At 41.0% G+C, this 16,968-nt stretch overlaps 1 protein-coding gene across 1 annotated transcript; it reads left to right on the forward strand.

The window, feature by feature from the left end:
- Positions 1 to 2,422: 2,422 nt before the first annotated feature.
- Positions 2,423 to 15,801, forward strand: NDUFB6 (NADH:ubiquinone oxidoreductase subunit B6). Its single transcript, XM_066256943.1, has 4 exons — positions 2,423 to 2,737; positions 4,541 to 4,633; positions 10,024 to 10,068; positions 15,623 to 15,801. The coding sequence occupies exons 1-4, from the start codon at positions 2,558 to 2,560 to the stop codon at positions 15,689 to 15,691; spliced, it is 387 nt and encodes a 128-aa protein (XP_066113040.1). The 5' UTR covers positions 2,423 to 2,557; the 3' UTR covers positions 15,692 to 15,801.
- Positions 15,802 to 16,968: the final 1,167 nt, after the last annotated feature.

Here is a 16,968-nt window from a genome sequence, read left to right on the forward strand (position 1 = left end):
ATGTGTATCTCCTTTCTCCCATTACAAAAATCCCAGCATAACCATTTATTTTCAGTATCAGATTAACAATACCTCCATTATAATCCCTACCAACAATATGATTACTTTTTTGCAGTTCTCTTTGTTTTTGAGGTATGTTTCTCTCTAGATGTAGTCATCTGATGGTTTAAAGTTACTTGAAATGGTGTGTGGTCACAAGATTACACCACCAAGCAGATCAGTTAGATCCATATGTTTTTACTTTTGATTTTCAAGGGAACTTTTTGTAAATTTAACTTTATGATAATATGAAATATTGACATAGTTGTAGAGTCATTTCTATTAAATAAGGCTTATATAGAGAAGTTTAGCTTCTATCCCTGTCTCTTTATCCCAGTGGTTCTCAAAGTGTGCGCCAGGGCACACTGATGTGCCCTAGATTTCCAGGTGCGCCCTATGGTATTCCAGAGAAATATGTGCCTGTTGGAGACCAAAAAACCAACAGGGTTTTTGAGTTTAGTTTTTGGGAGACAGAGGTGTGGGGAATTGGCTGTAAACTGACAGTCTGCCTAACCCCCCATCTTACTTGCCTAGTTAGGTTGCAAAAGGTTGTTAAACTGTGGTGCTGGATTGTTTACACTACCCCCCATGTTCCCGGAAAAGACTGGAGGCAAGTTTCTTCTATCCTTTGTTTGGTGTAAAGTTACAGAAATACTACTCTTTTTTGTTAACACATCATTATATTATTTTTAGATAAATACACCCAAATAAAATCTTTTTGAGAAATAAATTTCTCAAAAAGAAGCGTGGTATTGAAGAATTCGATTCTGGAAGTGAACAAAAGTTAAGTGTAAATAAAATAGGACTTGAAGACTGATGGGTAGAATTTAATTTATAGCATTTTCCATTACTTAACACTGAACAGTACAATTAGATTAGAAACCCGTTCATGAAAGCTTCAAGTGATTTTGGTTTAACATTAACAGAAGAAGAACTGGCAGCTATATCCACTGATTGTGGACTGATGATTAAACATAAGGAATTGTCTCTTGAAACCTTTTGGATTTCTATAAAAGAAGAATATGTGGCAATATCTAAAAAAACTTTGAACATTTTACTACAATTTTCAACATCCTATTTATGTGAATTAGAATTTTCTACCCTCAACACAATTAAGAGTAAAAAGAGAGGAATTCTTCAATGTAGTGACAAGGAAATGAGAATTTGCCTGTCAAATATATGCCCAAACATTGAAGAAATCGCTAGGACACATCAGGCTCATGTTTCTCATAAACACAAGAATGAAAAACAACACATTTGCTCCAGGACCTGCCAAATTTACTAAATATTACTAAGAATGTATCTATAGATATATAGCAAAAAGAACTTTTTCTTTCATCTTAAATTTTTTAACCCCTCTTTTTTACAAATTCTAAAAAGCATAACAAAAAATGTAACATAAAAATGTTTTTTACTGTTACAATAAATTTAATTTTGTTGTATTTATTTCATTTAATTACCATAAAAGCCCGCTTGGACTTTATATATTTTTAATATTTGACTTAATTATTATAACATATTTCTCAGAAATTTGTATATAATGCGCCTACAATTATTTGTAGGATTTTAAATGTGCCCCAACTTCAAAAAGTTTGAGAGCCACTGCTTTATCCTATTCCCTTCCTCCCCCATAGGTAACATTTTTTCAAAAAACAGTTTCCTTTCTATTATTTAAAAACTTTAATCAAATATATATATATATTATTACTAACATCCTCCCCTTTTTGGATAAAAGGAAGCATGTTGTATATGCTTCTCTCTTCTTAGCTTTTACCACTTAATATATTTTGGAACTCAATCATAGTTATATAGAGAGCATTTCATTGTGTTGTACCACTATTTACTCAACCAGTTCTCTATTGAGGAATTTTTTGGTAATTTCCAGTATTTTATTATAAACAGTGTTGCAGTGAATAGTCGTGCATATTCCTTTCATACTCTTACCACCGTATATTTGGGACAGAGTCCTAGAAAGGGTGTTGCTGATTCGAGTGTGAATACGTCTAATTCTCTTAGTAAAACTACTCTTTTTACTTCTGCAGTGCAGATGAAGAAACATACCGAAACAGCTGCTTAAGGTCATTTTGCCAATAACTGACAAGGCTGGGATTTAACCTTGGGTGTAATGGACGCCACAGACTCTAGGTCCGGGGAACTGTAATTCCAAGGTGAAAGAGGAAAGTAACGAAATTTGCATTTGGACATCACATCCAATGAATCACATACTCGCATCTTTCTTCCTATCCAAGCCTTTCCCCTTACCCCATAGCTAAAGCGCTCCTCCCACTCGCGCTAGTTATCAGAACCCGCAAAGCGGCGGGCGCAGAGCATTCTGCATGCCCAGCCCCCGCTGGGAGACTGGAGCCGGTGCGGAGTCGGACTAGAGTGGCGTCATCACGGCGCGCCGCTCCCAGGCGTCCTCGCAAGGTCGCTTTGCCCAACGCGAGCGCCTAAGTGACAAGACCGTGGTCTGGGGACGCGCCGTTTGCTTCTGCCTGGGTTTCCAACTAGCGGCGACATGACAGGGTACACGCCAGACGAGAAACTGCGGCTGCAGCAGCTGCGAGAACTGAGAAGGCGATGGCTGAAGGACCAGGAGCTAAGCCCCCGAGAGCCGGTGCTGCCCCCTCAGAGGGTGTGGCCTACGGAGAGGTTCTGGAATAAATTTCTGCAGGACCAGGCCCCCTGGAAGAACCTGGTGAGTGACGGGCCTCCCTCGTCCCTAGACACGCAACCCTCTGCGACCCCCAGCGTCTGCTGGGATGCCTGCTCCTGTAGGCACACCAAAGACTGGCATCGCCCTGCGCCCGTAACTCCCAATAATTCCCGGAGGGAGACATAGGTTCAGCCGAGACTTAGGGTTAACGGAACGCCGCCTTGTCCCAAGAGTCCTGCACTGGGAGTCAGGAGTCCAGGAGCATGTATGGCTTTGGGAGAGCCCTGCCCTTTGCTGTCTAGTGTGATGAGAAGGAGGCGAGTCTTTGCTTCGGTTTTACAGGACTCTGCGCGATTGGTTATCTTTTGACTGTACAAATCTTCCCTCAGACTGATAGCCAAGGAGTCACTAGTTAAAATGATACAGTTTCAGTATTTGAGGACATTTGTCTGGTTTTTAAGGTAGAGGTTATAGAGACCAGCTAATACTATATACAACCCAATCTAAATTACCACTGTGTACTTTTAACACACATTTTCAGTAACAGATGCCATTCCTGGACTTGACACTGCAGAAAATCACTCATTCAGAGTTGTCTTTATTTTCAGGGTCTCTGAACATTTTCTTGAGGTCATTAATTAAATCCCATCAATTATGGGTCATGAACATTGTATCTCAGAATTGCTTTCACTTAGCTATGACATTGATAATGGAATAATACTAGTAAGTAACATTTGGGTGCTTTCTTTGTGTGTGGCACTTTGAGGGTATTACATGTGTTACTTGACTTCATTTTTTACTCTTGTAAGGTAGAAAACTATTCCTAATTCTCATGTTAAATTAGTGGAAACTAAGGCCTACAAAAATTCAGTGATTTACCCATGGTTATAGAGCTAGGGGTTGAAAGAGTTCACATTGAAATCTCTGCATATCTAATTTCTTGCAGTGCTAAGAAGTCTGGTGCAAATTTTTCTGAGAAAGTGGATTAGATACTTATTTTTGGTGGTAAAATCAAACTCTTAATTCAACCTTCTGTCACCCTTTGTCTTCTTGAGATTGATTTTGGTGGCCACTGGTTGAAAGTAGATGGAAAGAAGTAAATCAGCTCCCATCATCTAGTGATGTAAAGAAGTAGATAATCATTTGTTGAAATCTATCATACCTGACTTTGTTAATTTTTTCTTCTACAGTCATATCTATTACAACACTTTGAATCTTTTCCCTGAAAGGATAGGTGTGTTTCAATTAAATTGGCTGCCATGGAAAAGCTCAGGGTTTTTTTTTTTTTTTTTTTTAACTCTTTTGCCTTTCTCTTAAAATAGCAAAAAGGCATCCCAAAGTGGGCTTGGAACACTCCTATCTTAGTATGTAAAACACTTTTTCAGCATCTGTGTGCTCAGGTTGTCTGCCTCACGTAGAATGATGCAAGTGGTGTTGTTGTAGGTATCTGAAATTGATAGATTAGGGAGATGACTTTACCTGAAAAATTCTGTAGGTTTGATTACTCTGGTTAAATCAATTAATATTATTCTTTCATCATGCATTGTTTTATCTTTAACAAACTTATAATAAAGATATCTTAGAAGTTTTTTTTTTTAATCTATAAATGCCTTACCATAGTTTTGCAAAATGCAACTTCCTTGAACTCCAGGTATATTCCCTATTAGGCCCTATGTTTAGAAAAAATATTTGAATTGTAAGGTCAGCTAGAGACTATAAGGAAATATGTAGCACTTTGAGATATAAAAATAATAATGACATTGTAATATCATTGATTTTTTTTTTTCTGCCACAAATGTAAAACATGGGATATCTGCTTATTTTATGTATGATTTTCCCCCCCAGATCTATAAGACATACCGACACAGTATCCTTGTTTTCACTCATGTACTTATACCTGCCTGGATTGTTCATTATTATTTCAAATATCATGTGAATGTAAGTATGTTTTAAGTATGTGTTTTTCAAAATTTATTTTTAATGTTGTAACAAAGTTATTTCCTATGTTTGGTATGCCTTACCCTACTTTATTTAGTGGAGATGATCTGCCATTTGTTACTGATTTTGAACTACTTTGAATCCTTTTAGGTAAAAGGTTTAATGAAATTTAAGTAATATATGGTTTTTTAAAAAGTTAGTCTTCACAGTAGTTGCTTACAACTTGAAATGCACTTACTCATAGAAACAGTGTTTAAATGATCAGAATGTAGTTGACATAACACTGGTGTAAAATCAAGATCATGAGTAGGAAGGGAGAAAAGAATTTCTGCTTGTCTCTCTTTTTTTAATTTTATTTATTGATTGGTTTTAGAGAGAGAGGAAGGGAGGGAGAGAGAGATAAACATTGATTTGTTGTTACATTTATTTATGTTTTCATTGGATGACTCTTGTTTTGCCCTGACTGGGGATCAAACCCACAACCTTGGCTTATCAGGATGATGCTCTAACCAACTAAGCTGCCCAGCCGGGGCTCTGGTTCTCTTTTTGAGCACAGATCTAGTATAAGGTAAAATTCAAAATTGTCAAAGGTTATCTTTGTCATCCCATTTCCCTTTTCTTCATTCTGATTTTTTCCTTTTTTTTTTTTAGAATCCGGGATATTTAAAAAGTTTAAACTTTTTCACTGAAAGGTCTTGCATATGGTGGTTGACTGAGATAGTTGCCGTAATTTAAAGGCTAAGGATAGTTTGATGTGGCAGTTGGGGCCCAAACAGGGTGAAGAAGTAGTGAATTTCAGGAGTAGCATGGAAGAGAGGGCAGTGCTCGCTGCCCAGCATGGACTGTTGAAACCCAGAGAGAGCAGGAGGGCTTTCTGGTACCCATTGAGGATTGTTAGATCGTGCATGGGTTGCTGCATTAGTGGGTGGGAGTGGGCGTACTGGTGAGTACACCCTGTTTGGAGAGTAGCAGTGGCAGCAATCTGGTGTAGGATATTGGAAGAAGGGTAGTTTGGGGCAATGATGGTAGTGGCAGCACAGAGTAAGATGTCAGAATCCAAAGGTCTGAGGTGAGGATGTTATTTGTATTGGAGTTATAGTGGTTGTGGCAGGAGGAGGTTGGGTATATACAGGAACATTGGTCAAATAAGTACATATGTTGCCTGACCTGGTGGTGGCACAGGGGATAGAGTGTCAGCCAGGGAAGTTGAGGACCCAGGTTCAAAACCCTGAGTTTGTCAGTGTGATTGCGGGGTTGCTAACTTGAAGCCCAAGGTTGCTGGCTTGAGCAAGGGGTCAAGCTTAGCTAGAGCCCCCCTCACCCTGTCAAGGCACATATGAGAAAGCAATCAGTGAACAACTAATAACTATGAGTTAATGCTTCTAATCTCTCTCCCTTGCTGTCTGTCCCTCTCTCTTACTAATAAATAAATAAGTACGTATGTTGATAATAGTGGGACCCAGGATTCCCATTATTGGAAAATGGATCTAGACATATGAAAAGGGAGAAACCCTGTGCTACTGGAATGGAATTGAAAGTGGATGTGAATTGTGATTTTTTTTAACATGTATCGATAGATATGTAAGTAAATATAGATGTAAGTATGGATATTCCTTAGCTCTGTCCACTGACAGCCCCTGGTGCCAGAGCTACCCCATGGTAATTAGAACATCTAGTAGCCTGATCTTGTTTTCTAAATAATATTCTTCATAGAAAAGATCCAGAGTTCTTTGGAGAAGTGGCTAGTTCCAGGGCAGGGGCAGGGAAAATGCAAGATGAGCTTCTTGTGACAGAATGTAGAGAATTATTCAAAGAATGATGGAGCTATATCAAAAGGACATAGAATCAGTCTGAAAGGAGTCCCACTGGGTCAATTTGAGCATCAAAATAAATAATGATAGTATTAGATGTTAGACGACTGAATAACTAAAGTGTAAATCCAGGAGTCCATACTCATATAAATAAGTGAATAATAAATGGGTAAAATAGAAAACTCTGTCTTGATTGATTTTAGAGAGAGAGAGGGAGAGAGGAATAGAGAGAGAGAGAGAAGCATTCATTTGTTGTTCCATTTAGTTGTTCATTCATTGGTTACTATCTGTATGTGCCCTGACCAGGGATTAAACCTACAACCTTGGTGTTTCAGGACAGTGTTCTGAGTGAACTAACCAGTCAGGGCTGAAAAAACTTTTATATAATAGATAGCTAAATAATAAATGGACAAGGAGTAATAGAATTAGAAAAATCGTAATTTGAAAATCATCATAGTAATGTTTTATTCAGCCAAGGAACATGAAAGGATACTAAAATTAATCTCAAAATATCTATCTTTAGCATTTGTTACAAAGGGGAAAAGCGTGATTATGTGGTGGAGAACCTGGCAGATAACCACCTTAATCAAGAAATCTAAATTAACATTACTAATAATGGTGGAACCGAACTCAGGTCCATCTGCCTGCTGCAACAAAAGGCAGGCTCGTGAGATAGGTGCTGGTGCGTAAAGAAAGAGGTGTATTCAAGAGCAGGTAGCCTGAGAGGATGGGGGACTCCTGTCCCAAAGCCCATCTTAACATCTCTGCTCATGTTGATAAATTTTATAGGGCTGAAAGAGGGGGAGGGAAAACTGGACTTACAGGATGTATAGGATATTTTCCCGAAGGCCTTGACATGGTTCTTTGTGGTCAGTATCCTTGAGTTGGCCATCTGGTTTTTGTCAGCTCAATTCCTGTAATGGGGCAGTCAGTGTCTGCCGGGGCTTTGTGGTCAAGGCTGTTTCTTGTTCTTAGCTGGGACAGGAACTGAAAACTGCTATATCCCTGGAACATTATGAATACATGATATTAGCAATTGTTAGTTCTCACCATCATTCTTTTTTTTTTTTTTTTTTGCATTTTTCTGAAGCTGGAAACAGGGAGAGACAGTCAGACAGACTCCCGCGTGCGCCCGACCGGGATCCACCCGGCACGCCCACCAGGGGCAATGTTCTGCCCACCAGGGGGCGATGCTCTGCCCATCCTGGGCGTCGCCATGTTGCGACCAGAGCCACTCTAGCGCCTGGGGCAGAGGCCACAGAGCCATCCCCAGCGCCCGGGCCATCTTTGCTCCAATGGAGCCTTGGCTGCGGGAGGGGAAGAGAGAGACAGAGAGGAAGGCGTGGCGGAGGGGTGGAGAAGCAAATGGGCGCTTCTCCTATGTGCCCTGGCCGGGAATCGAACCCGGGTCCTCCGCACGCTAGGCCGACGCTCTACCGCTGAGCCAACCGGCCAGGGCCCTCACCATCATTCTTATAGTGACAGGGCTAACAATCTCTTCCTCCATCCGGGCTAGTAATATTGATTACCAAAGCAGTACAAAGCTATGCAGCCAGTTGGTTGCAGTGAGACAAACTGAAATTTTTTGATAGGATGCAGTAAAAGAAAACAGCATCAACTTTGCAGTATTCCTGCCAAAAATGCATAATCTGATTCTAATCGTGAGGATACATAAGACTACCTCTGGCCAGAGTTCTTAAAGACATTTTAATGTTTTCACATTGTATTATGTAAGGTTTTTTGTTTTTGTTTTTGTTTTTTTAACAGAGACAGAGAGTCAGAGAGAGGGATAGACAGGGACAGACAGACAGGAATGGAGAAAGATGAGAAGCATCAATTATCAGTTTTTCATTGCGACACCTTAGTTGTTCATTAATTGCTTTCTCATATGTGCCTTGACCGTGGGCCTTCAGCAGACTGAGTAACCCCTTGCTCGAGTCAGCAACCTTGGGTCCAAGTTGGTGAGCTTTTGCTCAAACCAGATGAGCCCACGTTCAAGCTGGTGACCTCGGGGTCTTGAACCTAGGTCCTCGGCATCCCAGTCCAACGCTCTATCCACTGCACCACTGCCTGGTCAGGTTATGTAAGGTGTTTTTAAAGACACTTGAATGTCCTCACATTGTAGTTTAAGTTTCTCTCCTTTTAGCTTCAATTTCTCCAAGTTTTACATCATGCCAATAATCTAAATTTTTTGGTTTGGTATTTCATGCAGGTGTGTATTCTTAATAAGTACATTTATTTTACAGATATTTGGTAGTTCCTCCTGTGTGTAAGGCACTGTGCTAAACAGGGATATAGCAGTGGAAAATCAGATTGAGTCTCTGCCCTTACAAAATGTTTACTCTGGTCGTGGAGACTGGCAATAATTAGATAAAGAGGTATATAATGGAGGTGGTAAGTCTGTATTAGAAGAACTAAGGGTAAAAGACTAGAGAATGACAGGGGCTGCTATTTTAATTAGACCTCTCTGAGAAAGTGCTATTTGAAGAGAAACATAAATGACAGGAGCATATGGACCAAGCAGAGAACTAGGCGAAGAGCATTTCAGGTAGAGGAATCATTAATAAGGGCTCTGAGGCTCAAGCAGGCCCAACTGATGGAGCTAATAGCAAAGCAGCTCCATGGCTATAGTACAAGTGAAACCAGAATACTCAGCTTGTGCTGCCTACCGCCTGCAATCCAATAAGCAGAGACCAGGATTGAATCTTTAAAGGTGCTGTATTCAGATGACCAGCCATCTGAGAAGGCAGCAGGGTTTTTTCCCTTACAATAACTTCCTTAAGTCTCCATCTGGCCTTTTTTTTTTTATGTGGAGGAGAAAAGGGATGGGGTGAAGGGATTGGAATTTGAGGGAGAAAGTGAACTGCTTTCCCTTTCTTCTGGAGCCAGCATCCACGGAGAAAGGTAATTACTTGTTGGTCTCAGTCCAGTCATGTGTTCTACAGGTAATACTTTTGATTGATTGCTGTCCTCCTAACATCAGGGCTAGTTTGGTTGATTGTTTGCAGCTCTTAAAACAACTCTTTATAAACCTTAATCGCTAAGCCTGCTGATTAGGATTAAAGCCACAACTTTTGAACTTCCAAGTTCCCCTATCACAAGGAGAGAGGGAGAGGTATAGGAGCTCAGAGAGGTAGCCAAGGGCCAGATTGTGCAGGGTCTTAGAGATCTCAGCAAGGAGTTCGGCTTTTTCTCTAATAATTAAGAGCTTAGACTATAGGAGGGCACACAGGTGAAAAATGATACAGGTTTGGACAAGGGTAATAGTACTAGAGGTGGCGAGAAGCAGATTCAGGATATAATGTCAAGGTAGAACCAACAGGTTCTGCTGAGGAGTCAGAGGTTTTGGCCTAATTGGGAGAACTAAAGAGTCATGTAGTGAGATAGGGGACAAGGAAAGTTAGGTGTTGGACATGAGTAAACTTGAGGTGCCCATTTGACAGCCAAGTAGAGATCCTGAGTAAATGGTTGTATGAGTCTGGAGTTTGGTGAAAATTTGGGACTAAGTTAAACATTTGGGATATGATCTTTTTAGAAGAAACTCTAAAACCATAATTAACAGCATTACTTTTATTACAGACAAAACCATATGCCGTTGTTGAAAGGAAGCCCAGAATATTCCCAGTAAGTCTTAAAACATCTGATTTTTCCTTTGTTATTTTTCTTTCTCCTTTCCTTCCCCAAGTGATTGACTAAAATGTTCCTTCTTACTGTCAGTTCAATTGCCTGTTCTATATATTGTAAAAAAAAAGGGGGGGGGTAAACAGTGTCAGGTAGCAGTTACAGTTGAAAATGGGAGGTGGGCACATTTCTTTTCAACCTGTCTATAAAACTTGTATGACTTTTAAGTGAATTGAAGGTAGGTGTTCTGTTTTTGTGTAGAGCAGGGATCCCCAAACTATGGCCCGCTGGCCACATGCGGCCCCCTGAGGCCATTTATCTGCCCCGCCGCACTTCCGGAAGGGGCACCTCTTTCATTGGTGGTCAGTGAGAGGAGCATAGTTCCCACTGAAATACTGGTCAGTTTGTTGGTTTAAATTTACTTGTTCTTTATTTTAAATATTGTATTTGTTCCCGTTTTGTTTTTTACTTTAAAATAAGATATGTGCAGTGTGCATGGGGATTTGTTCATAGGTTTTTTTGTAGTCTGGCCCTCCAACGATCTGAGGAACGGTGAACTAGCCCCCTGTATAAAAAGTTTGGGGACCCCTGGTGTAGAGTTACGGACTTGGGATCTAGCCTGAGCAGGCACCCGAGCATAGTAATAGCAACTGAATTTCTATTACTATTTCCAAACTATCATTTCTTACGGCAGTTTGACCTTAATGTCTCCATCTGTGAATTTAAAATCTGTGAATGTGTGCTTATATTTTATAATACGAATATATAAGCAATTATCCTAATTTAAAATGAGTCTTTTCAGCAATAGAAGTTTAGTTGGTATTTTTACTGGTTGTTTGTGAGGTTATTTAACAGAAGAATCCATGTTATGTTTTTGTCCTATTTCTAATCACAGATTATGAACTACCATCAGTCTCTAAAGTTCTATAATTTTGGGAAAAAAAAACCTCACTGTCGATTCTTGTTTCAAGTGATATAGTCACAATAATCTATTATCTACTGCAATAGGAGGGAATTTTAGGGAGAATCACCAAAATTGGCTAACCTTCCAGTTGGAACTCTGCTTTAGGAAATAGTAGGGGATTTCTTTTATATTTCATTGTGAATTACTGATGTGTATCAGGGCCTAGGTAGTCTCAGTAGGCAATTATTTTACTGGTTTCAACAGTTGAGTAATTTATTTATTCTATCTACATATTTGTTTATTATTTATTTTGCCATTACTATTTAAAGGAAAAGAAGGAGGGCTCTCCTTCTTTTAAGCCTGACTAGGTGGTGGTGCAGTGGGTAGAGCATTGGACTGGGACGAGGATGACCCAGGTTTGAAACCCCGAGGTTGCCAGCTTGAGCGTGGGGTCGCTACCTTGAGCATGGGATCATAGACATGACCCCATGGTCGCTGGCTTGAGCCCAAACGTCGGAGTTTGAAGCCCAAAGTCGCTGGCTTGAGCAACGGGTCACTTGCTCTGCTGGAGCCCCCTGGTCAAGGCACATATTGGAAAGCAATCAGTGAACAAGGAATCAATAAACAACTAAGGTGCTGCAATGAAGAATTGATGCTTCTCTCCTTCCTGTCTGTCTGTCCCTATCTTCCCTCTGTCCCTCTCTCTGACTTTGTCAAAAAACCCCAGAAAACTAAAATACCACATAATACTTATCATATCTACTTCTCTTATTTTTTTTTGCCACTGTAGTTATTCTAGTTTTTATGCCATTGACCCCTTTGAGAAACTTCCCATTTGAGGACCTGAAGAATACTTGTTTGTAAACAGAACAGGAGAAACAATAAGACACATACCCCCAAATCTCCATGCTTAACAAAACAAAGGTTGATTTCTTATTGATATCACAGAGAATGGTGGAGCAGGTGATCTTCCTCAATCTTACAGTTATGCCATCTAGAATAAGGCTTCCAAGCTCATGTTAGGGGAAGACAGGGCTGGATGTCTTGGGATGATTTTAAGTCCTAAACTTGGAGGTAGCTCATCACTTCTCTTAAATCCTGTTGGTCAGAATTCTTTCTGTGTGTGTGTCAGAGACAGAGAGAGGGACAGACAGACAGGAAGGGGAAGAGATGGGAAGCATCAATTCTTTGTTGCGGCACCTTAGTTGTTCATTGATTGCTTTCGCACATGTGCCTTGATGGGATTTGGGGGGTTGGGGACACTACAGCAGACCGAGTAACCCCTTGCTCAAGCCAGCGACCTTGGGCTCAAGCTGGTGAGCCTTGCTCAAACCACGAGCCCACGCTCAAGCCAGCCACCTTGGGGTTTTGAACCTGGGTTCTCCATGTCCCAGTCCGACGCTCTATCCACTGCACCACCACCTGGTCAGGCCGTCAGAATTCATTCTCATTGTCCCAAGTAGCTATGTGCTTTTTCATATTTTGCAGTCTCCCATAACTGAGATCTCTGCCACAGTCCATCCTTCTAGTCTAAATAGCTCTTTGCGCTGACCAGGCGGTGGTACAGCAGGTAGTTAGCCTGGGATGCTGAGGACCCATATTTGAAACCCCGAGGTTGCCAGCTTGAGCACGGGCTCATGAACTTGAGCAGGGGGTCACCAGCTTGAGCCTGGGATTACATGACTCATGATTGCTGGCTTGATCCCAAAGGTTGCTGGCTTGAGCAAGGGGTCATTGGCTAGGCTGGAGCCCCCAGGTCAAGGCACATATAAGAAGGCAATCAATGAACAACTAAGGTATTGCTATCAGTTGATGCTTTTCATCTCATTCCCTTCCTGTCTGTCTCTCTCTCATTAAAAAATAGTAATAAATAGCACTTTGCTTCCTTCATCCCAAATAACACAGTTCCTTCACCAAGGAAAATCCCAAAGTCCCATTCTTTCACTGCAACTAGCCCCAAATCCAGGATTTCCAGATAATGCATAGTAATATCTGTCAGGTTTAGATGTGACTTCTCTTGGAGATCTGAGGATCAATGAACTAAGAAGGCAAGTTAGCTGTATTCCTTGTTCCCCTACCACTACCACACCCATTGTTCAGTGGTAGAGTTTTAGCCAGCAGAGCAGACACAGTTCTTGGCAATTCTGAAATCGTGGTCAAACATAAAGGATCCTAACTCTCCTTGTGTATAAGAAGCTACTTGAATGGACACTAATTTTGTTTTCTGGAAGTAACACCCTTGTTCTTTGTTCTTCCTGGTCCTGGCTATGTCCTGGGGTTCTTTCTTTTCCATTACCAACCCAGACCACATCTAAAATGGTAAGTGGGAAGCATGCCCTTCTCAGAGTCGTACACAGCCTTTTAAATCTGCCTTCTGCTCAGAGAAGATTGAGGGGCACAGGTTGTCCTAAGCTCAGATATTCACAGGCTTTTGTGTCTGTGTGTTTGATTATTTTGACCATCTAGTTCCCAAATTGGGTAGACATAAAAAGAAAAATACTTGGTTAGGAGTCCGTTTGCATCTAGTCAGTCCCACATGCATCTGTGCTTTCTATAGTTATCAAGTTCCTGCCTTTCTTTGTCCTCATGCAACTGCATCTCTCAGCTCAGTGGCAGGTATATGGAGGCCGTCTGAAACAGACTGTGGTTCAGAGGCTGTCTTCACTTCAGTGTCTGATCTTTGCCATAGGGGCTTACTGTTTCCGAGCTTCCTTGGGCTTGTTTCTCAGAATGTTTTCAGAGTTAACCCTAATTAGGGTGATAGGCACACATTGCAACTGAACAGTTCAGATGCTATAGAAATGTTTACTTGAAACCTATGGGCTATTATTGGTCAATATCACCCCATTAAACTTAATTCCTGAATTAAAATAAAAACATTATATCAGAAGCAATCTGATTTTCTAATCCTGAATAGTCCTGAACTTTTCCTTTTTCCTTTTTTATTTCTCCTTTCAAATCAGCCACGCCACGTAGACAGTCTGCTTCCAAGTTATTGCTGCCTTTTATCCCATCTTTTAGCTTCCATTACCTATGTCCTTGTCTCCAGACTGATAAGCCAGTGCTATAAAGTTCAGTTTTTATTACAGTAGCATTGGTACCACTTCAGAGTATTAATTTCTGTGTTAGGGTAAAGTTAGCTGTGGTAACAAATTATCCTCAAAGTGTATAATGGCTTAATCATAAAAAGTTTATTTCTTCATTGGATAAGAGTCCTGAGCAGTATCTGGTCAGGAAATGGCATGGGTGGGAATGGGGAATAATTCTACTCTACCCATTCATTCATGGACTGTTAGGCCAACAGAAGCTATCTTGAACACAAAGCTGAAACTTTTAAAGCTAAATAATTTGCCTAAAATTATAGGTTGTTGGTGGCGTTTCCAGGGTTCTCACCACTTGATCTGGGCTCCAAAGCTCATGCCTTTTCTACCACCTACACACTGTCTAGGTATGAAAAGACACCTTAGGCCAGGGGTCTCAAACTCAACTCAGCATGTGGGCCGCAGAGCAAGATCACAGCCGTTCGGCGGGCCGCACTAGGTCTACAAAAGGCAACTGTTACACAACACTTTTCTCACTGCAGTTGAAAACAAAAAAAATCAGTACAACATTGTTCGGCGGGCCGCGAGTTTGAGACCCCTGCCTTAGGCCCTGGCCTTTTACCCCAGTAGATAGAGTGGATCTGAGTACAGAGATGGAGGTGTTAGGGATAGGTGGTTGTGTGTATCTAATTAGATGCAGATATGCCATGGAGATAACGACTTTAGGAGTATGTAGACATCAGAGTGGCACCCCCAGAGTGCCAGCCATTGACCTGGATGTTCAAGGGTTACTAAGGAGTGGATTATCTCATGGCTTCCTGTGGCACTAGGTGCTTTTAGAATCTAATTGAGGGCCCTGGCCAGTGGTTCAGTGGATAGAGCGTCTGCCTGGCATCTGGACATCCTGGGTTCAATTCAGAGTCAGGACGCACAGGAGAAGTGACTATCTACTTCTCTCAACCCCCACCCCCAGCCAGTGGCTCCATTGGTTCAAGTGGCAGCCCGGGCACTGAGGATGGCTCTGTTGGTCCGAGTGTTGGCCTCAGGCGCTGAGGATAGCTCAGTTTACTGGAGCATCTGCCCCAGACAGGGGTTGCCAGGTAATCCTAGCCCGGGCTCATGCAGGAGCCTATCTCCCCTCCTCTCGTTAAAAAAAAAGAAGACACCTTAACCAGCTACTCAGGCAAAGTTTGTATTCTGTCTGTACTGTACTGTCTGGACCAAATGGTAAACTGGTGATTGCCTAACACATTTAATTGCTGGAAATATATAACCTCCTTATATTGAGTTGAAAGTGTTTTCTTGTAACTTCTAGGACTTCTCCTGTATCTCCTGTTTCTTGGGGCCATGCAAATAAACATCATTCCTTTATCACTCTGAAGACCACTTTTATGCCCTGTCTAGTCATTTTGTTTGAGTGAAACTTCCCCTATTCTTTCATTTATACCTTAAGATTTTGAGTACTGGTTTCTCCTTCTTAGCCTCTGCTTTGTTTAAGTACCTTTTATAGTGTGAATGCCAAAGCTGAACTAGATTTTCAGTGTGAGGTCTGACCAAATGGATATACAACTGCAGACAAGATTTTTCTACTAATACATGTTTGTTTTCCTAGGGTGATACAATTTTGGAGACTGGAGAAGTAATTCCACCAATGAAAGAATTTCCTGATCAACATCATTGAAGATTAATTTTAAATGTCAAAAGCCTATGAGCTCAAGTTTTGTTGCTACATAACCATATTTACTGAATCTATTTTCTGAAAACGTAACTTTAATAAAGTTTACTCTCGGATATGTGTTATGTTTCTTCTAAGACTATACAATGTAAGACACTGAGTTTAAACAGTAAAAACTGCACATGCAAAAAAAAGTTGATATGAGCAATCTCTTTTTTCTGGCTATTCTTGAAAAACAAGATGTAGAAAAAATAGTCAAACGAGCCTGGCCTGTGGTGACACAGTGTATAAAGCATCTACCTGGAACACTGAGGTCACTGGTTCGAAACCCTGAGGTTGCTGGCTCTGAGTGGAAGATTGTCAGCATGGGCTGCTGGTTTGAGCTAGAGGACACTGGCATGTCCTGGTCAAGGCGCAAGTGAGAAACTCAATGTACAACTAAAGTGACAGCAAGTATGAGTGGATGCTTCTCACCTTCCCTTCCTTCCTGTTTCACTCTCTCAAAAAAACAACAACAAAAAAAACTTAATAAAAAACGTCATACCTGACCAGGTGGTGGCACAGTAGAGTGTAGGACTGGGAAGAAGGGTCCAGGTTCAAAACCCCAAGGTCGCCGGTTTGAGCACGGAGTCGCTGGCTTGAGCAAGGGATTACTTGTGCTGCTGTAGCCCTCCTGCCCCGTCAAGGTACATACGAGAAAGCAGTCAATGAACAACTAAGGTGCTGCAATGAAGAATTGATGCTTCTCATCTCTCCTTCTCTCTGTCACACACAAAAGTCACAGATTTTTTTATTTTTATACATAGTGCTTGATCTAGTAGTCTGGTGTGTAGATGTGCAACAGAATGAAATGTTGCAATAAACAGAATAGAAATTCCAGCCCTGGCTGGTAGTTCAGGTAGTTGGAACTTTGTCAGGATGCACCAGGGTTGTAGGTTCAATTCCTGGTCAGGATGAGTGCAGGAGTCAATCAGTGAATGCATAGATGGGTGAAACAACAAATTGATGTTTCTCTCTCTCAAATCAATAATAAAAATAAAAAGGGCCTGCTTGATTTAGTTAGAGCCTTGTCCCATATACCAAGATTGCAGGTTTGATTCCCGGTCAGAGCTCATACAAGAAGCAACCAATGAATGCGTAAATAAGTAGAACAACAAATCAATACAGTAGTTCTCTCCCACCCCAAGTATATATGATACAGACATATAGATAGAAAAAGTAAAAACTTCAACACACTTTTAAAGGTGGTTTTCTGAGGCACTTTCAAAGAACTATTTTAGAAA

The sequence above is a fragment of the Saccopteryx bilineata genome, chromosome 2 (genome assembly GCF_036850765.1).
Source record: "Saccopteryx bilineata isolate mSacBil1 chromosome 2, mSacBil1_pri_phased_curated, whole genome shotgun sequence".
Taxonomy (NCBI): Eukaryota; Metazoa; Chordata; class Mammalia; order Chiroptera; family Emballonuridae; genus Saccopteryx; species Saccopteryx bilineata.